The 23,695-nt window shown below is 45.5% G+C and overlaps 2 protein-coding genes across 2 annotated transcripts; one reads left to right on the top strand and one right to left on the bottom strand.

The window, feature by feature from the left end:
- Window positions 1-353: 353 nt before the first annotated feature.
- T265_12001 (hypothetical protein) lies at window positions 354-19,909 on the top strand (the record flags this gene model as incomplete). Its single annotated transcript, XM_009178879.1, has 2 exons — window positions 354-496; window positions 19,642-19,909. The coding sequence occupies 2 exons, from the start codon at window positions 354-356 to the stop codon at window positions 19,907-19,909; spliced, it is 411 nt and encodes a 136-aa protein (XP_009177143.1).
- Window positions 1,217-19,168, bottom strand: T265_12002 (hypothetical protein; the record flags this gene model as incomplete). Its single annotated transcript, XM_009178880.1, has 7 exons — window positions 1,217-1,566; window positions 2,376-2,508; window positions 5,890-6,530; window positions 10,228-10,436; window positions 13,247-13,428; window positions 17,393-17,681; window positions 18,896-19,168. 6 exons carry the CDS (start codon window positions 19,063-19,065, stop codon window positions 2,377-2,379), a joined length of 1,623 nt encoding a protein of 540 aa, XP_009177144.1.
- Window positions 19,910-23,695: the final 3,786 nt, after the last annotated feature.

Below are 23,695 nucleotides of genomic sequence, written 5' to 3' on the forward strand. Positions count from 1 at the left end.
GTAGTAAAGTCGTTATGGAGCGGTACATATGCCGCCGCCTTCAGAGCTTTAACTCGGATTGTTTGACAGGCGCATCGACGGCTTGCTCCGGAAGATTGTAACAACGGTTTCGTCTACCCACGATGACGAACTTACTGAGCAACATATCGGACGGAGAGACCGCGATACTTGCTCATGCGCTGGTAGGTACAGACCGAGCTTCAGATGATTCCAAGAGAAGCATCAGGTAGGATACAAAGCAATAAAATCCAAGAAATCTAGGAATCTAACTTGTCTCCTTTACCGGCCTTGATTCAGATTGAGGTTAAGTTGCAAACTAAGAGCTGTGGATAATCGACCCACGGAATTTTTGAATGCAAAATCTCCCAACGAAGGATTCGGTTTCACGAAGTGCCAAACAGGAAGTTGTGCAGTTCAAACAGTTTGGCTCAGCTTACCCGCCACTCGACAGCAATTTAAAAAAAAAACTTCAGACATCTTCTGACAAACCCACCAGGTGAGCTGACGACTGTTCCCGTGGATCATTCGATGAGGACAGTTTGTAATTGTGCCGAGACTGCAGGCTCTATTCAAACCCCAAATAAATAGAGTTGCATACCACAGCTGAAAACATACCACGAAACGCCATGATCCCCGCAACCTAAACAGGAACTGAGTCCAATAATATACATTTATTCTGGTTTTATTAGCCCAGGATGCGGGAAACTTGGGTGAGGCAGGTTATGCTTGAAATAAGAAGCAATCGAAGTAAAGTTGTCTCCATGAAAGTTTACCGAAGTTAGTGCTCCTAAACGTAGAAGCAAATGGCTGGAGGGGGGGTGGGAAAGTGCATGCTTCTCAACATAAGTGGCTCCAAGTTAAGGGTAACAAGATCAGTCTGACTGAAAACTACTTCTGCGGCATGTATAATAGCACCACATAGCCCGAGGCCTTCAGTTGACCAGAGGTAGGGGGTGGTAATTAGCGTTTCCTGACAAAACCTGTGAAACGGACGCGACATGGCGAACTACAGGGAACTATCAGGTGGCAACGACTTAGGACCAACGACGAAGCGAAACCGGATCTAGATTTAGGCGCATTTCTGATTGGCTGGCTGCGTTCCGTGACATACATGAGCCTGGCTCGCCCTACCACACAACTGTCTTTACATCTAGTTTCGCAAGTATCGGTTTTCCACCTCCGATCGGCCCAGAAAAGACTTACCAAAATCAAATATTTCTCTTCTCTGCTTTCGTGAAAGCGACTAGTATAGCAGAAATGAGGGGAGAGGAGTAAATGAATAATAAAAAGAATGCAAACATCGATGGCCCATTGACAAAGTTTGGACAGAATGAGGGGCGGAAATAGCTAAAAGGTTATTTAAAAAAAGCAAGACTAGTAGCTGAGACATTGGTTCAAAAAATGCAATGAGCACTGTTCACCTGGATCACCGGTAAAAGGTAAGGTGTCAGAAGTGTGACATTCGTCTTCCAGAGCTGTGGAATCCTGATCGATAGATGAGTGGCCACGACATAAAACAGACTGCCCTCCGCGTGTAGTTGATCACGTTTCACGCGCATTTTTCAACTATAACGTAACCACGAAGAAAGAAAGACTTAGTGAAAAAGGCCACGGTCATATTTCATGACAATCAACGTCGTGTTACCCGTAAGCCAGCGATAAGCTGAGTTAGTGCTTAGAGCATCGTGTACACCGGATGTTTGTAGTAGACTAGAAGTGTGATCAATTCGTGTATGTTTTCGTTATCCTCCCAAATATAAGTCTCTATCTAAACAAATAGACGTGATTTTCGAGAAGTTGAACGCGGCACACTGGTGTTGCTGACGACGAGTGACCACCGACTGACACAGTAAACTAAACATCCATAAGACAGTAGTTGGGGGTCGGTGGAACGATGCCACAGTACCTTAGAAACAATCAATTTCTGATCCCCATGTGTCTTTTCGCAGAAATCAACCCGCACCCCACATCACCTGATCGTTGTGTGCAGGTTTGACTTGACTTACATACTAATGTAGGAATCTGCTCGAGAATATCTCAATAATGGAAGGAGAAGAAGCAAGTGCAACGTTCCTGTGCGAGACATACAAGTGTTTGATCGGTGGGACAGGAGGGCACGAATAGTTCAGCCCCACAGAGCTCATCTCTCCCAAAGGCGAGTGCGCTCCCGTGAGATACACTTCCACACCCTCAGAAAGCTGACTGAATGCACAAGAATCACTATTTTAAAAGCGAAATTCTTCTGATATGACTAGTGCCTCGTAAACACAAAAACAAGAAGGTCGAGAATTTTCGGACCTCGGGAAAAAAACCGGTCAATGCGCCAGAAGTAATATCAACGAAGCGAAAATGGATGAAACCGTTTTAATTCTTACTTCATAAATAATCTGCATTGCTTGGTGTCTCAGTGGGTTCGCAGGCTTTCGTATCCATAGGAGGTACCGAAGCAACCGAGTGAATAGTGGGAACTGCATTGCAGTCGAAAAGTAAATCACATGGAACACACATCTGTGAAAAAGGAGAGCACACCAAACAGTCAAGTCAGTCAACATGAAAACAATGATGGCATATGTGAACAAATCGCCAGTTAAAATGGGATAAATCTGTAAGGAGGTGAGCCGTCTAGAGAATTGGAAACTACGTCGATCGGAGGGAGATGTTACGAGCTGGCGACGGAGCAAACTAAACTATGCTGTGATTGATCAGAATGCGAAGCAATCAAAATCTAGCACTTGTAGTTCGATGGTTCTCAACCAATCACGAAAACTCCAGCCTAAACTTATAGAAACTACTTCGGTCACCCTGTAAATAGGTTGTGACAATCTTCACTCGTCTCTATAAAAAATGTCTCAAGTTATCGTGTCCTTTGATGTACCATAGTGGACGGAACAGAAAGCCATGGGAGTCTCAATATCATCAACTGGTTGTTACCAACCAGTAATGTTTACCACTGACCCAAAAGCGTACGGTGGTTCACCTAAGTTACCCCACCTTAACAGGTCAATATGTCCGTACCTGAGCGTTGCGCGTCATCGATGCAATAAAATTGTTCGGGTGCGAATTTTGGATAACTATTCCGAAAGTGCAGTAAATAATTGCAAATAATCCAAACGTCTGCTTGCTAGTGCTTGGAGTAAGAGCTGCGTCGATCGAGTCTATCATACTGCTTCGAATCGTAAGGATGGCCTAGATTATCGGTTGCGCAACCCGTATCATGGCAGATAAGTTGAACAATTGACGTGAAGAGTTTAGTCAAGGTCCCGGTTAAGTAAACCCGAATTCAGTCACAACATACTCTCAACCATCAGACATTTCTGGTTGTTGTTTTTTTAAATGTGCCCGTGTTCATTGTTGCTGTATCTGTCCAGCTTTGGTAAGCACTGCAAGCGACATTTGGGAGAATTTTCCGTTAAGCAGTGAAAAAAGGCACTCTCGCTGGAGACGAAGACTTTATCTGGGAGTGACGACGGTACAGACGGACTAAATTTCTGGTTGTTTTTTAATGTACCTGTGTTCGTGGTTGGTGCATCTGTCCAGCTTTGATATGCATTCCAAGGGGAGCGACATTTGGGAGAATCTTCCTTTAAGCAGTGAACAAAGGCACTCTGGCTGGAGACGAAGGCTTTGTTTGGGAGCGACGAAGGCCTGTGCGCAATCTGACCTTCAGTTCAGAAAGCACGAATCCTTTGGATCGTCATCCGAAATTGGCAGGCTGTGAATAGCACTACCTTAAGGGGCCACAACGCTACTTACAACTGGTGAGTAGTGAGGAGGTGAAGGTTTAAGGGGTCACAACGCTACTTACAACTGGTGAGTAGTGAGGAAGTGGAGGCGCCCAAATTAATAAAAAGTTGGCCATGAATAGTCAACGTGTCATGTTGACGATAAAAGTTGTGCACCAGTCAAGATAAAATGAATATTTTGAGATCTGAGATGCCTTAGAAAAGACAGTTTTCATGAAGTATGTTGGATGCAAATGAACGACTGCAGGTCTACGCGATAAACATTTTTAGTGCTCATTTCAACGCTGAATTCAGCAAAAGTAGTAGCGGTTTTTGCCCCCAAGGAATGGAGTGTTAGATCGTTTGACCTCCCTCCCTCCACCGCTATTGAAACCATCTCTTTCCTGTACAAAACGTGAGACACGTTGAGTGAACCAAGGATAACGGAATAAGTGGCACACGACAATCAGCACCCCGAAGGGACATCTTGGAAGAATCATCGGAGTACCTATCCTTGCAGTTAACTTCGGCTTTTTACCGGCTGGTGGAGAAAAAGAATACCTCTTCGTTGCGACAAAGTTTCGCCATGAGTGTAGGAAGTTCTAAATGAACAAGATGAGTTTTGTGGGGCGAAAGACCAATAAGACCTGGCAGGTCACTACATACGGAGACTCTTAAAGAGATTTATCCTCTTACTGGTTAACAAGGTAAGTGAACGGAAAGATGTTATTGGTTAATATAAGACATTGAAAAGCAGTAATAGCTCATTCAACCAGGGCATCGATTGAACACACTCGTGAGTTCCCACTGAGATGATTACTGTTGAGACTACTGGTTAAAAAGGTAACTGAACGGAAATAGGACATATAAGACATTGAAAAGCAGTAACAGCTCATCCAACCAGGGCATCGACGGAACACACTCATGAGTTCCATCCACTTTCCTTAGCTTTCCTCTTCTGACTATATCCGACCATATACCGTCGCACCCGGTAGGCTAGGTGTGAGATCGAAGCCAGTTTCCCAATGCACAATGATGCTATGCAACAAGGGGTGCAATCCCTGATATACACATGATATACAATGTGTTCGTATATCAGCCATTCAGATACCTGGTTCTCTACTCCCCGAAATTATGTAACGACCATGAAGTTACGGCCCTCCATGGAGTCGTTGACTGCTTTCTCCTTATTTCTATTGCGGTCCACTCACTCTCCTACGATCTGATTGCTCGTGTGTCCATTTTTGTTAACGTCTGTCGACAATCCTACGCCACATGTTAGCAGCTGACAAGGTTCAGTGTGCACTACTTGTCGTCCAGCTGTTTTGTTTACTGTATAGTACCAGGCGTTATCAATTTATCGGACAGGAAACGTTCGGCTACGGTCTCTGACATGAGCTTTGTGGGAGGAGACAAGCCTGCTTCCCACTCGAGGCCCAGCTTACATACTACCCTTTTGAAGACGTATTAGCAGTGGATCCACAGTGCAGTGTAGGCAGCGATACTTAATCACCCCTTGCAGCTGAAAAAATTGACGGTACTGAAGAGATTAACTGAGATGATTACTGTTGAGACTACTGGTTAAAAAGGTAACTGAACGGAAATAGGACATATAAGACATTGAAAAGCAGTAACAGCTCATCCAACCAGGGCATCGACGGAACACACTCATGAGTTCCAAATCCTCTGATAACTTTGAACGACTGTTAAGCTATGAGGCGGAAACAAGATGTGAGATGAGAAAGGTCACCGGAAAGTACGGATTCCACTAGTACAGTTAAATCTCACGTGTCGCTGTGTAAAACGCGGACAAATTCAATCATCTTATAATGACACGAAGCACTAGTAGTGTGCTGTCAACAACACCTCTGACAGCTATCAGTGATACCAGGATTTCCAGACGAATAGGACATACACGAGTCTCTGGATATAATGCATAAATGACAAAGCTACGCGTAAACCGTCTAAAACTGGTTATAAAGCACACGGTATCACATCCATACTTGACGAATCGTGATATTGGTTCCGCACATGCATGCGATCTATAATGTCAAGTACGTTTATGATACCCGCATGTAGTGGTATTTCGCTCCTCCGGAGAGCATCCCTTACTGAGGAATTTCAACGTGAATGAAGGATAAAAATCCAGGGGGGGGGTGGAAAGTACCTTGATATTCTTTGACGGGTGTGCGAACACATAATACGTCAGCATCATCCACACACCAAGAACAAATGAGCCGATAACGCACACTGGTAAGACCCACTGGGGAACCGTACGAATCCAAGAAGATAGGTTTGGCGAACGCAGCATCCACTTATGTTGAGGAGAGAGTGGGACTGTGACTTCTGCAGAGGAAAAGACCAGCCACAGAAAAGTTGCCAGCAAATTCTCCAAACCTATCGTAGTGTAGCACGTTAAATACCACAACCGACTGTGACCTTCCCGTACATTGACCACGTCGAAGCAATACACTGCACCAAGGACCATGTCGAACAGGAATTCTGCGAAAGTGCGTGGGTTAGGAGAGCAGAACGTGGTTCCACGAGTGACCAACCAACCGACACTGAGCAACCAGTGTAATCCCAAGCCCAGCCCGAACCACATACCCTGCACAATGGCAGCGAAAAGAGCAAGGGCGAGAATTCTGGAGGCTAGCATCAATGATTTCCATAAGAAGAACAGAACTGAGCCCAGCCACGTCAAATTGGCTTTCTCCACGCGGGATCTTCTTAGAGCTGTTTGATAATGCGTCAGCGACCAGGAAAGGGATAACCACGACGTGAAACACGACACGATTTGAGCGACAACTACGAATCGGAAAACAACAAGCAAAAAAAATCTGTTGAACAAAGTGGGCCACCCATCATACTACTATCAGGTAGCGAGTAGCAACAAAAATTTCGTTCCAAGAATTAAGGCAGTCTATTAGGGATAGGTCACATCGACAGACGGCAAATCCAACATTCTTAAAAAGTGACAGTCATGATTGCCTGATCAAGTAAAGACAGAATGAGCACACGTCACCTGTGGCACACATCAGTGGAAGGGACTGGAGAATCTTACGTATAAACGTCATCGACAGGTGAGCTGACATGTCACATCCACATTTGGTGGACTAGGAGATGTAAATTGGTGCATTAGCTCAACGAGAGTGTCAAAAATGGCTCGTTAATCGCTTAGTTGTGAGACTACTAGACTGAACTGATTCTATCGGTGACAAGAATGCGGAGAAACGGAAGTCTATATACCATAAAGAGGAAACCCAAGGCGCACAGCTAAGCCAAACGAAAAACGTTTATAAGGTGAAAATTTCACAACTAATGTGAATGATGAAGAGTGAAGTGTGGTGTTACTGATGCTGCAAGGACGATGGGGCCCGAATTCCATTGACAACTAGTGATGCGACAAGGTTATTCGCTTGCTTTAGCCACTAAGGTGATGTGTCGGTTGTCTAAGGTGTACAGTTGTAACAGTAAATCTCGACGGTTCTGTTGATAAAGTTCCGTAGATCACCCATCAATCAAGGCACACGGGTTGTGTGGCGCGAAACCATTGGTACATTGGGTGATCGGATTTATAAACAACCAATCACGTCAAAGTTTAAAGAAACACCTAAAAAGCTTCACTAGCTACCCCATCAACCGCACGCCGATGAAGTCTCCTCGACTGGTGAAGAAACGCTTTCAAATCAGTTGACGAACTCCAAAAATAGATTAATAACCACCGGGTCAATCACGAAGAAAACCGGTTCATATAAGTCGGTGGCTTTTATGCAACGCATAAAATGGAGTTTACATTGTAATAATCAATGACGGGGAAGTGTGCACACCTTCAACTTCCAGACGCATTTTTGAAGGAAAACTTTGTGCGCACCAATACAGCCAGATGCGATACTTTGAAGCAGCACATCGTTTCGTCGTTTGCGGCGCGGAAACGTCGAGAACTTGGCCCTGGGGGTCATGGAAACAAGCAAGCACACCTGACGCAGCCTGCAGCCCAGTTACAGGAATAATTCCTTTCAAAAGAGTACGGTAGGAAGGATCTGGCCTAACAGTGTTAATCTCCAGGTGATTTGGTCTTGTGACTACTAAAGACTATCTAACATCGAATCGAATCTATTGGAAAACCAAATACAGAGAGAAGCTATTCGGATATTTTCAACGAATACGAGATGTCGTCAAGGAGCCTAGACAATTGCAAGGTGGACACAACTTTATATGACTTGGATTGCCTTTGACATACGGGACACAGTAGTACTTTGGCTTTGGTATAGCAAGGGATTTCTCAAGTTGGAAGGAGTTGCAAGATTTATGAAACCTGAGCCCACATCGACGCAAAAACTTCGTCGAGACCACTGGATTTCTCAAACCCTTCCAAAGAGAATTTGTCGTGGTAAGGCACTTTGTGTACTTCTATGATCAGGTGAGCTACAGTGAGAGGCTTCACGTTGACACTTGCAGAGTTTTGGAAGGGGACAACTCTCATAGAGGCTTCACGTTGACACTTGCAGAGTTTCGGAAGGGGACAACCCTCATCGGGGCGAGAGGGACTAAGTGGTTAGAGCGCGAAATTACTGATCGGAAGGTCCGTGGCACGAACCCGACCTCTGCCTCTCGACTTCCCCTGTCTAGGCTTGGGCGACCTGGCAGTATCCCAGCCCTCGTGCAACCTTAGGGTGAAATGGCAGTTAGGCACCGAAAGGGTGCTACAGCTGCACATTTTTTTCATTATTACGCAGAGCCCATCTGTCGGTAAATGGTCTTTGAAATGCAGGCTCGGGTACATTGGTTTCTTCTCAACCCGATAACCTGACACTTTGCAATGGCTTGCACAAGTTTCGTGAGACATCGGATAGAGTAAATTTGGCCTGCCATACTATATAGAAAGCAGATACAGATCATATTCAACTTCAGAGGCAAAAGAATGGTAAACTAAGTAAACTGCCCTGGCTCTATTAGCTTTAAGTAAACATGGAGATCCATGAGCAGGTGTGAGGAATCCAACGTCTGATTTTGATAAATCCCATTCAGCACTTCGTCTACAGCAAAATGGATGGAAAGATGGGACAGGTTCAATTGACTACGGAACCACAGCAAGCACGTTGTCAACACAGTGCTTATGTAAAGCGCCACCGAAGTCATGTGGCCGAAACAGCTTGTCACTACAGACATACATTCAACCTCACACACGCACAAACCAATGGTCCGTCTTCTGTCGGTCTGTGCACCAGAATTATTCTATTGGCGAGACTGGTCAAGCCATTCGACCTCGTGTCGGCTGTAGCGTCTACCTGGAGATATTTCATCCGTATTCTACTCGGTTTCATCTAGATATTTTATAGTTCTAACCTTCATAAGTATGTGACCTAATGAGAAACTATCGAAACCACAGGTATTTTGTACCTGTGTAAATTTGAATATCCGCTACCATTCGATTGTGATTTCATCTTTTAGTGAAACTTGAGTGTTCTACAACTATCTATCTGCGTTGGAAAGCGCCAGAAACGCGAAAGGATTAGGAATTGCAAGTTTCCAGAGAGTAACTGAACATTCCAGTTCTGAGTTACAGGTGGCCGATCAAACGTTTGATTCATTCGCATGGGATGTCTGCGAAAACTCTTTGAATACACCGTTTGAAATCGAAATGCCCCAGTGAATAACAGTAAACAGTGTTGAATATTTTCTTTACGTATTTCGAAACTACACTGACAGTTTCCACTGAAGCCAGTTATTTATTCCCTGGCATTTTTTGGCTTCGGTATAGCTATACAGAAGTACCGTTATAGCTGAGGCTAGTATGATGGTGTAGCTCCTGACAGACCTAGGCTAAGGTCCAAACCCAACATCCTGACCAAGCCTGTCGAAGTTTGGATACCACGAATACGCAATGCTTTTGAAGTTTGCTGCGGTAATTTTGTTGCAGTACGTGTCACCATGGAACACGTTTCGGATATGTATCCCGAAGATGTTTTCTTGGGATTGATTTAATAAAACAGTGCTTTGCCAAAAGGCGCCATATATCACGATACCTATATTGGATACATCTGAGGGTTACTAGCTTCTCCAAACAGCAAGCTCGTTCGGTGGATCAATCGGTTTGGTCCCTCAGACTTCCTCGAGGATCGATACAATCAGCGGGTATGCCAATGACCTAGTGTAGGAATAAGTCTAAGCTCAGTAGAACTCGGAAGAGGATTTTCTTAGCCGAGCAGGAGTAATACGGATGGAAAGTTGACCATGAGAAATAGGCTAAATTAGAATTCAACCAACACGATTTGACACCTATGGGATGCATTAGGCAATCAAATAGATGAAATACACGATAAATTTAACACAAGTTACTCTTTTTCGGAGTTAGTTTTTCGTGACTTGTCGTGTACATCTCGGAAGCCGAAAACCCTACGACGAGATGTATTTTTTTAAAAATCAAGTTTTTTCGCAATGTTATGGAAAGTGTGGGAGAGGTGAACGATTGAGCAACAACAAAATCGGAAGGAAGGCTCACGTTGAACTTTGTGTTCCGGCGTTCCCTGAGTGATGATAATGTACAACTGGAGCAACAGTTGCGGCGCAGCTTCCATAAAGCACTCGATCATTCGCAGCATAGCCGAATCGGCGTCTTCGTACAACATGAGCTGAGTGTATTGTACAGCCATCGCCAAACTAAGTTCCGCTCGTCGACTGGCTAGTCCGTAGTAGACTGCATCGGCCAGGCTGTAGAATTAAAGAAGGAGAATTTTTAGCCCCCTGTTTGTGAAATAAGTATACAATTTATCACGATGAGGCTCCCGGGGTCAACAGACCACGTGCTATCCACCGGGATCTCAGGATGAATAGCATACTGCAGACGCCATCCCAGCGAATATATGAGGAAGGCCATGCTATAGCTGAACTTCCTGAGTCAGATTATTAATTATCATTATTATATGAAAGTTGGTATCACTCTCAAACGAGAGCACATTGAAACTAGGTTCGAAAACTCACGAACACAACCGACAAATAGGAACGCAGAGCATCCAAAACAAAATATATCGTCAAAGCCAGTCCGTGCGACTTACTGCCCACAAACTATCATACAAAAAACGAATACTGGTGCATCGGATCCTAAACCTGAGCGTCCGGGGCAAGCGTGTCAGCAAGAACAGACCGATCAGCCGAGTCAAATGCGCATCGGAAATCCAAGAATTCTAGAATTGTGGGTCGCTTATACGTATGGTGTTTTTCTAGTACCTGACGGAGCGTGCAGATCTAGTCAATGTAACCCCATACTAGGCCTAAATCCTGCTTGCTGCTATTGAATCGGTGTTTCATGAACCACCATAAGGCGAAGAAGGATAACTGAAATCAAGCTGACTTCTCTTGTGTCGCACTAACCACGGGCCTTTTTCGAACTGGTAACCATCACCTATTCTCACCAGTTTTCTGAGACAGCCTCTTTTGCCCAGATACAGGCGAACAGAATATATACAAGCGCTGACCGAGGACTTCACCCCAATTTAGAAGGGTGGAGGGTAATCCAGACCGGCAGCTGGAGGTGCTTGAAAGGACATATGCAGTCAGAAACCTCGGAGGCCATGGGCGTGGGGTTACAGGATCACCGTTCACGCTTCCAATGAAGTTATAGGATTCTAATGGGTGGCGGTAGGTGTTCGCAGGAATTGTCCTTCAGAGTGTTCAGCCCAGTGGATAAAGCGTTCTTCCTTGCCGAAGATGGCCCTGTCAGTTTCAGTTCTTGGTTGTTTCGCTGACAGCTGGTTTCCAGGGACCGTAACAAGGCAATTAGGTCATCACCTTTGATGGTGTCGGAGCTACAGTTGGTTGAGGCTTAAACGGACACAATAAACAGAGAGATCAGCTTCAGCTTGTGAAACTTTTTCACGGACGTTGCCAGACGAACAATACAGAGGCAAGCAAGCAAGAATACTCCAGACCGACGCCGACCACTGCACATCCTGCCTCAGTGGCCTTTGGATCGCCAAAGGTGCGTAGACTGAAGCGAGTAGCTCAATCACTTTGCTCGCATAATGAATCCGCGTTTCAGCACACATCCATTTCAAGCGAATCCATCGTGAGATCAAGAGTAGCTTGTTACCCTACCTGCTCAAGAGTGCGAACATTAAGAACAGACAGACAGGCAGACCGGGCGTGGCGGTTTGAAGATGGATTTCGAGATCCCTGGTGTTGTCAGCGCCTGCTGACGTCAAACTGTTACACAATGAATGAGGAATTCAGTCCTAATGGATGGGCCTAGGAGACTTAGTAATGGGGTGAAGGAAGGGAGAAAGTACATGAAAAAGAGAGGCGCCAAGAGTAGTCTGTTTTCACCTATCCGCCTTGCTGCATGCAGAAAGTAAGGCCAGCCGCCTGATGACACCATGCGACGGCCGATGTGGTGTGAAGGTGTTGTTAATTGCAGTTATCGTGGTTGTACGCGGGCTGGGATATTTCCAGCCTACACACACCTTCTACACCTAGATGGGGAGGTGACAAAGGTCTCCAATTAAAGCCTTTGGCTAAAAAGTCCGACCACAAGGCAGTGGTGGAGACGCAAATGTATTGTCCTTTTTGAAGAACACGTCGCAATGCATGTTCCAACTCTAACCTGAAGGACCACAGACCTCTAACTATTGACCAACCTGATAGTAGATTCCGCCAGTATCACACGGACACCCCCAGATGTAGCTCAACGGTTTACGGAAAAACACAAACCGCCACATCACGGTAAGTCTCTTCGTGATGGAAGGGAAGGTTATGGGTACACAGTAACCAAGGGCCCATATCCCAACCTCCATGTTCTGTGGAAATCATTGGACTATAATGGCCTACGATACTCATTGAAAGCGAGATGGCTCCGTGCTTCGAGCGCGAATTTACCGACCGGAACATCCATGGTTCCAATGCGACCTCTGCATCTCGACTTCTCCTGTCTAGACTTGGAAAACCTGGCAATATCTCATCCCTCGTGCTTCTTTCGGGTGGCATGGTAGCTAGGCACCGAAAGGGTGATACAGCTGAACTCTTTGAAAGCTTGGATAGAGCCAAAGGGACGGTTCTGACACAAAGGATACCACGGCCATCTCACTGACACGTCCGACCTAAACCTCCGCAGTAGCACACTGGGTTGCGAATCTGTCCCTAAGGCTGTACACCGGAAATGTGGATTTCGTATGACTGCCACACAGTGTACTGGTTACTCAAAATGGATGACAGTATCGTAAACACCGACGGTGACTGTCACTGTATAAATGCGATATTACTGCATCGCATGATGGCTGTCCCCAAAGCATATCATAATGTTCTTGCACTGTACGAATCACTACCCAGTAGGCAAACTAATGTATAATACAAGTAGAACGTGAAATCGACAGATAAGAGATCACAGAAAACAGTGCTCCATCCTGGCTCTTGTAACAAACCACAAGCCGTTTAGAAAATAGGAGTATGCAAACTGAGCAACCAGAGATAAATTTGCTTGTACGAATGGAACAACGTAGGGAAGTCATTCGGGTAGAAGACCAACGTACCGAACGATCGGAGCCAATTGGAGCCCATGGAAGAATAAGCGCAATGTCCATACACGACAAGTTCGGGGTGGATCAACGTTGACCTTCCGATCGAGGACATACCAGGCCAAACTGAATGCAGTCATAACCATGGCAGGGATTATGAGTAATGCCAAGGTCATATAAGACCAGTAGTAGTCACCCTACAATGAAAGTGGAGGGCAGGGTTTTAGCATGTCGGTTGGTAAACTACCAGTCAATTAAGGGGAAACTTTAGAGTAGCACCAGCGATGACGCTTACTTCAGAAGAAGCAAAAACAAATTCGGCGCCTACGTAATTCTTTCAGCCGAATTTGAAAATCGTACGTGACACGACAAGTACCGCGTATCCGGACTGCGACTTGTTCGGTTTTGCCCCATAAATGGTACGTGATTAACTTACGGGAACCACCCTCTGTCCATTCATTTAAGGAGACACAATTATATGTTGAAAAGGAGACCCGAAAGGGTGGAATTCCACTCGGTTGCCCGAACGCAGTCGGCTAGCGTCAGCCGTGATTGCTGACTTGTTTTGAAAGATTTATCGGCACTTCTATTTGTATCGAAATCCATCTTAATACAAAGACGGATCCAAGTAATCTCGCAAACGAACAATTGCTTAAAAAAAACCCACCGGCTGGTATTGAGCGCTAAGCAGAGCTCGAGGTGACTCAGTGGCTAAGGCACGAACTAACTAAACCGAGGGTCCGTAGTTCGAACCCAACCCCGGCCTCTTGACTACCCCCGTCTAGGCTCAAGTAAACTGGCCGTATCTCAGCCCTCGTGCTTTTTTTCTGGTAACATAGTAGCTAGGCACTGAAAGAATATTACGGCTGGATGATGAGTAACATTACTGCATCCATGGATCGCTTAATTGCAACGAAAATAAAGACAAGGCTAGTAAATAAAAAAAATCATCCAGCTGCAACACCCTTCCGGTGCCTAGGTGCCACGCCACCCGAAGGAAGCACGAGGGCTGGGATACTGCCAGGTTGCCCAAGCCTAGACAGGGGAAGTCGAGAGGCCTATCAACCAAACACCAATACGACAGAAGTTTGAGGGCAGATTTGCACAGTTATAAAACCACAAACAGTAGATTTTGGAAGAAAGTCATGCCGGTGTGTCTTCTTTTATTACTAGTTTATTATTACTTTTTATTGCTGGTGGATTTCAGCGGACGGGAGAACTCGCAGAAGGAGCCAGAATAGAAACGGAGACCAACAACCCAGAAATCTATTTTAGTTCACCCAGAACACGTTGCACTAGACATACTTATTAACTAATTTGAGCCGCCACTATCTTGTAAATAAGTGAGGATCCAACATATCACGAGTAAGCTTCACTAACTTGTTCCGCAGATGTTGCTTCAAAGCTGACGGTGTGCTAAGGATTACCTGCGGACGATAACGATACACCTTGGAAGAGAATACACGGGTAACACCAACGTAGGGATGAGCGCAACGAGCCGTCACATGCTTTCGCTGAATGCGATCGACTACCAAAAGAACGTTCGACACAGCTCGTTCCGATAGACTACTACAGTGGGCAACCGTTTTTGACCGGCTAATGGGCAACAGAAATTCAGTTCCCGCCAACTCCTGTCCTCCATCTCTCCGCGCAAAAGAAGGCCACATCCAGGTTGTCCATTTGTGGATATTGAATTCAAACGGCGCTCACCCACATCGGTTAAAGTAAACAAGGTGAACTTTTATACAAATCATTGTTGATACAAACTGCCGACGCGCTGACCGATCAGACCAAAGAGACGAATCAGGATACATGTTACTGGGTGCATCTGGAAACTAGCAACAAAACTATAAACGGAATGGGACTATTATTTTTCCGTGTGGCTGGACAGACATAGCCAGTCAAAGCAGAACGCATCAACTAGCCTGAATCTAGCCTTGCTCGCATTGCTGGTCACATAAAGTGACTGATGAACGAACTGGAAGGCACCTTCGCTCACCGAAAGTGGCATTTTGGGAGCATAGGAACAAGACACAATACCGTTATAAATGCCGAATTGTTTGCCGACAATTTGAAAGAGATTTTGGGTAGCGAAAAGTGAATCGGGTCTATATACTGGGCAGTAAACATTAAAAAACAAAACTTCGCTGTACCCACCACAGTCAGAAGTACTGTACGTCACATAAAGGCCCATACTAGATGACCGCTTCTTTCCCAATCCGGTTTGCTAGGCGGACAGTGAACTTATAGTCAGTAATTAGTGGCCATTTTGGACAGTTGTGTAAGACCAACCAGAACTGAAGATCAAAGATTCACTGAAAAGTAGGGTCGTTCCAATTGGTAATGGTCAACTACACGAATACAGCTAATCAGCGGTGGGTTAGGTGGTGTGACCGCGAACAAAGGAGTGATTAAGCTAAGGAATCGGTACTCCATGCCCGACATTCGAATGATTTGGGCATCTATTTAAAGCATAAAAGATGTTTAACTTATCACGGATTTTGTGACAGAAGATTACCACCATGAACTGTAGTAATTTATGGGTCCCTGCAGTGTGCCAAACTTGAGGACTCAACTTGTCACTCCGACATATTCGACACACCAACTTAGCGATGCTTTGATAGAAATTGCCTGTGATTTCCACATTTCTGAGTCCCACTCATCCTGCACAGCGAAACTGCACATCACACGCCCTGATACTGTCCGGCTTCTTAACTGACAGAAATGAGAAAGTCCGATTTTTTGGTTTTGTGCATGATCGTGTGAAATAACCGAGGTACCTAGAAGCACCGATACTTTGCTGCGCACAAGCATTGTGCAAAGTCAGAGGAGGACTTGAAAATATAGCCTTTAGCAGAGCTGCTAAATACACCTTTCGTTATAGTGAGGGGCACGAAAATGTACCAATAGCCACAGTGATCATCATGATTACAATAGGTCAGCAGTAAATACCGGTACCAACTTCTCGTTCAACCTTCAGGACAAAAGTTTCGAGGGAAGGCTACAAAGTACGGGGGGAGTGGGATAACTAAGAGCCTAATTCAGTACAAGGAAGTGACTGAGACCAAACAACTCACACCTATGTGAGAAATAGGCATATCTGAACCCTGCATAAGAGTAAGACGCCGTCAGTTAAGTTGGCTTAACATCCCCACGAATGTCATCCAACAAAAACATCGCCAGACAAGGAAAGACGTATTTTGCCTGGTCCATCCGGTTACGAAGAGACAGAAACACTAGTCACTAGGACCGGTGACGAGCCGGACGTGGACCAAAATCCAGGAAAGTGTGGTAACCTCACAGTTCTCAACGTTACAATGGCTTTCTTAATTTTGCGTGAGATGGCCGAAGTGGTTAGAGCGCGGATTACTAACCTGAAGGTCCGCGGTTCGAATCCGACCTCCGCCACTCGACTTCCCCTGTCTAGGCTTGGGCAACCTGGCAGTATCCCAGCCCTCGTGCTCCCTTCGGGTGGCATGGCAGCTAGGCACCGGAAGGGTGCTACAGCTGAACGCTTTATCTTTTTATCTTTATCTATCTTAATTTTGCGTTGGCCTGAAGTGGAAGCGATGCCTGGTACTACACAATGGTTATGCATGTATGACGTCTATGCTATGCTATAAAAAACGGTGAGTAAATGTTTGCAGTGGATTAGCATGTGTCGCAACTACGAAGTCAACTTATCCTTACTACTTTATTCTATGTAAGGCCACTTAACTTTAGGAAAGGTTACCTCTGGCACCATAAGTGATGAAAATATCCAGTAGCATTCGCAGTCCAAGATTGCATGCACCAGTTCTGCAATAAGTCAACATTCTTCGCGGTGACGTTACAAAGAGGTACGAAAAAAAGTGAAAATACTGGGGGGTATCTTGTACCATGTCAAAATGGACGCACTAAAACTTGGACTTTTCTGGCTATACGAACAAACCGAGTGGCACTCATGTTCTCCTAGGGTGATGTTGGATGTGCATGGAAAACCGTCTCTGACCTCTTTGTGGCTAAGTATTCTTTTCAAACCACTAGCTGCCCTAGGAGTAAAGGACAACTGCACGATAGTGTTCCACAGTTTTGTCTAGAGGCGACCAGACTTGGTACAAAAGGATGGAAATAGCGCTGGAACAACGCTGGTTAAACAGTACTTAGAAAACTACAACTCACCTGCCGATGATAAGCATAGACCAGGTAGGCATCCGAGCATATATCAGACACATAGGTGATTATGGAGAACAAAAACAGAATCAATTGATAAGGCCGAAAACCATGAACTTTCAGAAACTCCAACAGTGCTTCCTGGTTCTCATCAGGTGCGTCTGCATGCGTTGGTGTTTCCGGCGTGGACCGAAACACGCTAGGAGTAGGTTCAACCTGGCGTAGGGGGACCGCCGCATCAACAAAATCACCAACCCAGGCTGCCGGCGAGTCTTTCTCCTCAAGTGGGATGGCATGCCTATGAGAAAGAGGATGTAAGATGTTGCGTAACGGAAAACCTTCATATACGATAACCAGAGGTTTTCATTACCACCACACGACTACATTATAGGCGACAACTAATCAAAAACTCATGATTCCATGTCATTGTAGAGCTATGGGAGAGAAAACCTCCCGAAATTGTGTACCATGTCTAAATCATTTCGACAGAGTCATGAGTTGAAAAAGAATCTGTACACACCCAGCAGAACCCGTCACAATGTGACAGGTATTTGCAAGTTGCGGAATTCAAAAAAACGTACGAAAGGTCATAGTTACAAGTCGTACTATTTTTCGTAGCCATTGTTTGTTAATTAGAACACCCTGGAAGAGAAAGCTCTCGGTCCGGATGATGAATCGGCCCGAAAGACATTCTGTTCATAATCCTCTCAAAATAAATAAAAACTAACAATCCCACTTATCCGATACATTATCGTAAGTCTGTCCGTTCCTGAAACCTCCAATTTCAAGTCCAATGGAGGGTCTTGGCGGCGAAAATTAATGATTTGGTGTGAAGCCACATCGGTAACACAAAAAGGTATTAGTCCTACTGGATAGCATTAACGATCGGTCGAGTGAACTCAGCAATAAACACCTGCAGTATTACCAGAGAGAATCACCCTTTTGCTACGATCTCTGAATTCCGAATCAAACGAGGGCTGAGGCCCTCATGGCTAGCAACTTGTACAGTTCGCATGACAAAGAGATCAAGCTGAAGAATAATGAGAGAGTGAAAAAATGGAAACGGGGAATTACAGCAATTAGCTAGGTTCACATTTGAATTTCGAAAGTCTCTGAAATGTTCATCAGAAGATCAAGGCTTACAAACCATAGGATTTTTTAACAGGCAAACACTATTTGATTCCTTTTTTAAAACCCGGAATTGATCTCCGAATAAATGCCATTGCACGCCATGTATGGATGCTCTCTGGTCAACCAATGCCTCATGGCAGTGGGTTTTCCATAGAAGAGAGTTCCTCAGTCATACAACAGTGAGATGCCAGTGAGTAGATAATGCAGATAATGCATGTTTTTGCACCTCCAAAATGTGATAAATGAAATAAGTTAGAGTACGCTGGATGAATACTGGGGTATCCACCGCTTTTAGATCCGATCTTGTCATGTTAACAGACGAGACTATGGATAGGTCATCAACAACGAGAAAGGAAACACAAAAAAGATTATGGACCTCACCTGACTTGTACAGTTGGACGGCGGTTAGGAAACTTTGCCCATGTCGTTGGGGCTAACCAGGAACGTCGTGTGACCAGCGATTTACAATTAAAAGTGGACTGACCCACGCCGGTTGTGGCAGCAGGGACATTTTCAGAATTGTGTGCCTCTCCAGTTTCGGCCCGAAACATACTATTCGACTGGAATGCAGCCCAATAAATATATCAGTTCATGCTATTGGGTGCACAGCCACGGTTCCACAACGGAATTACGAACGACGGTACGCATTTAAAAGGAAGCTGAAACAGTAGAACAGTGAGTGGCTAGAGAAAATGTCAAAGGTTTTGTAGTGGGTAAAAAATGAAGCGGAGCCACAGGGTAACGAGGGTTGGTTTGGTTGGAACCATGGAGACGAGTGTGAGTGTTATCACCACCTTGTGGAACACTCTGTGATGACCCTGTAAATACGGTTGTAATAATCTTCCATAGACGGCTGTCTGAAGCTAACGAGTCTTCTGGTATACTGTAGTATCGGAGCAGAAAGCCAAGGGACCGATACAGATTTGAACGACCGTTCAACAAGTCAAAACAAGTGACAAAAATCCGAAACTATGATGCCAGTTTTGGCACAGCTGCTTCAAATAATTTTCTAGCAGCAACAGTATATCAGTGAATGCAATAAAAAACAGTCGGACCTCCGTCTTCTTTCAGAGATGCTGGCCCAAATATTCGGTGAGCGAAGTTCCTTGTTCAATATTCTCTATCAGTGTCTCAAGATCACCAAAAGGGATACTGGAGATTTCATCACTTATACCGGTGCAATCAAAAGGATGCAAGCGCCTTCAGCTCAGCTCCATAACCGAGGATCAATTGAAATGTCTCATCTTCGTGGCTGGTCTTCAATCGCCACATGATGCAGATATTCGCACCCGGCTACTGAGTCAAATTAAGCAGGATCCGGAGTTGACGCTCCAGAAACTTACCACCGAACGCCAGCATCTTATCAATCTCAAGGCTAAGGCTGCGATGATTTGACATCCCCAATTCTCTCAGCCTGACATTGTATGCGAAATAACTTTAAAAATGCACTAACATTCTAAACGACTCCAAGAAAAACCGCCTACACCTTGTTGGTTTTGTAAAGAATGGCATTGTTCACGCGGCTGTCTCTGCCGTAACCACAGGTGCAGTAAGTGCAGTCGAAAGGGTCACAAAGAGTGCTGCAAAGACAACTTCAAGTGCTCAAGCAAAAACCGACCCGACAAAAGGACACAAGCAGTGACCATGATCACTACATTCAGCATGAAAAAAATCGTTCAACTGTAGCAATCTTTCGGTGCCTAGCTGCCGTGCCACACGAGGGAGGCATGAGGGATGGGATACTGCCAGGTCGCCCAAGCCTAGACAGGGATTCAGGATGAAATCCCCCAGTCGACGTAGCCTCGTCATAGTAGGTATCAATGGCACACCAGTTACCCTCAAACTTGACAGAGTTTCTGACCTTGCTCTGATTTTAAAAGGAACCTGGGATGTAACTGGAAGGCCACAAGTGGAGCCAACAAATTGCACCCTTCGTAATGCATCTGATAGAAGCTTCAAACTGACCGGGAAGCTAAACTGTTCCGTAACGTTCAAGGGGATTCAACTCAATGGTACTCACTACCTCACAAAATATACAGGCCTTGATCTTCTGGGCCTCGATTGGATTAATAAACTGCAACTCTTGGATCAACCTCTCAATGCCATTTGTAAAGAAACAGCTGCAGATGGATTAAATAAGTTGACGAGAACACTACATCCTGACAATTTCGTAGTCGTCACAATTATAGCCAAACAGGAGACCAGAGGGAGAACGCGCGACGCGGCGTCTATTCAGCTCCTGGCGTCCGGCACCGGTAGCCCTCTCACTTCAGTCCATTTTGGTGAATCCTGCAAACAGCCCGTAATGAGTTGCCCGCTGTCCGAACCCTTCAGTTTACAGTCCCAGATTCATGCGGGTCGTTCCAGTGCTATCCGGAAAGTCAAGAAAAGGGGCCGGCAGAAGGGACGCCATCACAGTTACGCATCCCGATCGCCATTTTTCCTTTCGAGACCCTGGTCAATTACCCAAGTGCACAAGGGCACTGAGGGCTAGCAACAGTTTTTTTCAGTTTTAGTTCAAGTCAACAGTCTTCATTATTGAATTGGTCTTACCCCATACCCAATCGTTCTGGTGGCCGGCACGTCCCGCAGGGAGGGTCATCCTGCTGCGTTGTACCATGACGCGTTTGTATACCCGCCATCCCTCCAGTAGCACGGGTGCTTCGCCCATCGCCGGCAGTTCTGCGCATGGTCTTTAATTCAGGAAATCGATAAAAGAACTCTGCTGTTTTGTTTGTTGCTGCTGGTTTGGACTCGTCCCGGTCATCTCATTTAACTGGCGAAGTTATAGTTACAGGCGAGGAAAAAATGAAAAATGGAAAAACTGCCTCCCGTCTGTAAAAAAAGAAATTCGTCAAAAAACAGATGGAATAGCCCGGAGATGCCATGACGCTCATGGCTTACACGGACGTGCGGAATTGTAGATGCCCCTGCCGTAATTGTGGTTGCACCGTATCAAAGACAACCCAGTCAACCAAACAACACACACCTACCTACTGCTTCAAGGAGTAAGAAAAAAAGAAAGGAAGCGTTCAGCTGTAGCACCCTTTCGGTGCCTAGCTGNGATAGAAGAGCACTGTTGTTTTGTTTGTTGCTGCTGGCTTGGAATCGTCCCGGTCATGCCATTTAACTGGCAAAGTTATAGTTACAGACGAGGAAAAAATGAAAAATGGAAAAACTGCCTCCCGTCTGTAAAAAAAGAAATTCGTCAAAAAACAGATGGAACGTCAAAAAATACAGATGGAATAGCCCGGAAACGGACGTGCGGAACTGTAGATGCCCCTGCCGTAATTGTGGTTGTACCGTACCAAAGCCAACCTAGTCAACCAAGCAACACACACCTACCTACTGCTTCCAGGAGTAAGAAAAAAGAAAGAAAGCGTTCAGCTGTAGCACCCTTTCGGTGCCTAGCTGTCATGCCACCCGAAGGAAGCACGAGGGCTGGGATACTGCCAGGTTGCCCAAGCCTAGACAGGGGAAGTCGAGTGGTGGAGGTCGGATTCGAACCACGGACCTTCCGGTCAGTAAATTCGCGCTCTAACCACTTGGGCCATCTCGCCCCCAGGAGTGAACATATACAATGAGAAATGTATGTATTCAAAGGTTCCTAACCCTCCGCCACCAGCATGCAAGACTAATACCCCAAGGCTTTTTATTCACCATGCATCACTTGTTAACTTGAAGCAAACAGCAGTGTTTCGGGGACCGGAGACTATTTCCCCTACACTTATTTTCTCTCCAGATGCTGTCCAACTAATTTATTAAACGCCATATCAACCCGTCATCTCGGATGTTCGCTCGCTTCAGCCCATATAAATCTGATTTCTCTAACCACACCACCACTCTGCATGCCTATATCGGCTTACGTTAGATCCAATGTACTTTAATATCATATGTTAGCAAACCCAACCTTTGTCTATTTAGTACAAATCAGTTTATGTCCTATCCAATATAATCAATTGTTGTCATCACCCTAATCGCGGTTGACGTCAACTTTTTCCTTCTAAGTATATTAGTGCACATTATCCCATTTGACGCCTCCTCAAACTCACCATGCCTTACTAATCTCATCCCATCCACTAATCTTCCCAAGCTTTGAACTTCGGCAATATCCGGTACGGACGACGTGGTTTGTTGTTATCCAGTCCACCTGGCCTGTGATCTACAACCACAGGAGCCCCCAAACGGATCAAAATCCCTGAGATCCCACATCGGCCTCGTTCCACCTTGTTCCCCCAGCCAGCCTGAAATGAATCCCGCTACTCAAAGAACCGCACATCCCAACTCGATCACCTTAAATGTGACGTCCGTTACAGGGCTGTTCAAAAACCGAAGCATGTCAGGCCGATGATGGTACAGCACTATCATACCTAGTTTGATGGCATACCCGCAATTGTTCCATTTCTTCTCTTGACCGAACCCCCTCGCCCATTTGCACCATTAACTGCAAATACAACAAACTCTCCACCTGACCCCAACTGCCTCCATGACATATTCATTCCAACCTGCTGGACTTTTCATCCGAGCCTAACTATTTGTGTGTGTTGCCCAGAGAATCCAACGGCGTTCTATACAGTTCGCCTTCCAGCTCGTGTGTTACCGTCATTTCACTCTCCCACGGATTCACGAATTGATACACAGGATCGAGGCTATTGCCCAAGTTTCCTGGGTCGGTTTAGTTCTTGTCAGTCAGTAGCTGTCGTTCACCTGAAAGGCACAAGTGAAAAAAGGGTGTAGCACTGCTCTTTGTCAGCGCGGGGATTCGCATAAACAAATGTCTAGTAGTGCGTTAAACTGGGTTCTAGAAGGAGCGTGGACAACCGTCGGAAGAAGGTCATTCCACGCAAGTGAATGTGTGCGCTCTGAGCTTAAAATTTTTCTTGCTATGTATCCGCCGTGTGTCAACGATGGAAAACCTGTTTGCCAAGCTGTATTCAAACCGGACATAGGTAAGAATTAGGTCTCCTTGGAGGCGACGGTATTCCAGGGGGAAGAGATCAAGCATCGTGAGACGTATTTCGTGGTCCACGGATTTGAAGCCCACAACCATTCTCGTAGCGGCTCGCTGCACACGCTCAATGAGGGTGACGTCTTTCGTACGTCCTGATTAGACAACTTGGTTGGCGTATTCCAGCAGCGGTCTGACGTCGGCCCAATAAAGCGTTTGGTAGTCCATGCGAG

This window comes from Opisthorchis viverrini, assembly GCF_000715545.1.
Source record: "Opisthorchis viverrini unplaced genomic scaffold opera_v5_710, whole genome shotgun sequence".
In the NCBI taxonomy this organism is placed as follows: Eukaryota; Metazoa; Platyhelminthes; class Trematoda; order Opisthorchiida; family Opisthorchiidae; genus Opisthorchis; species Opisthorchis viverrini.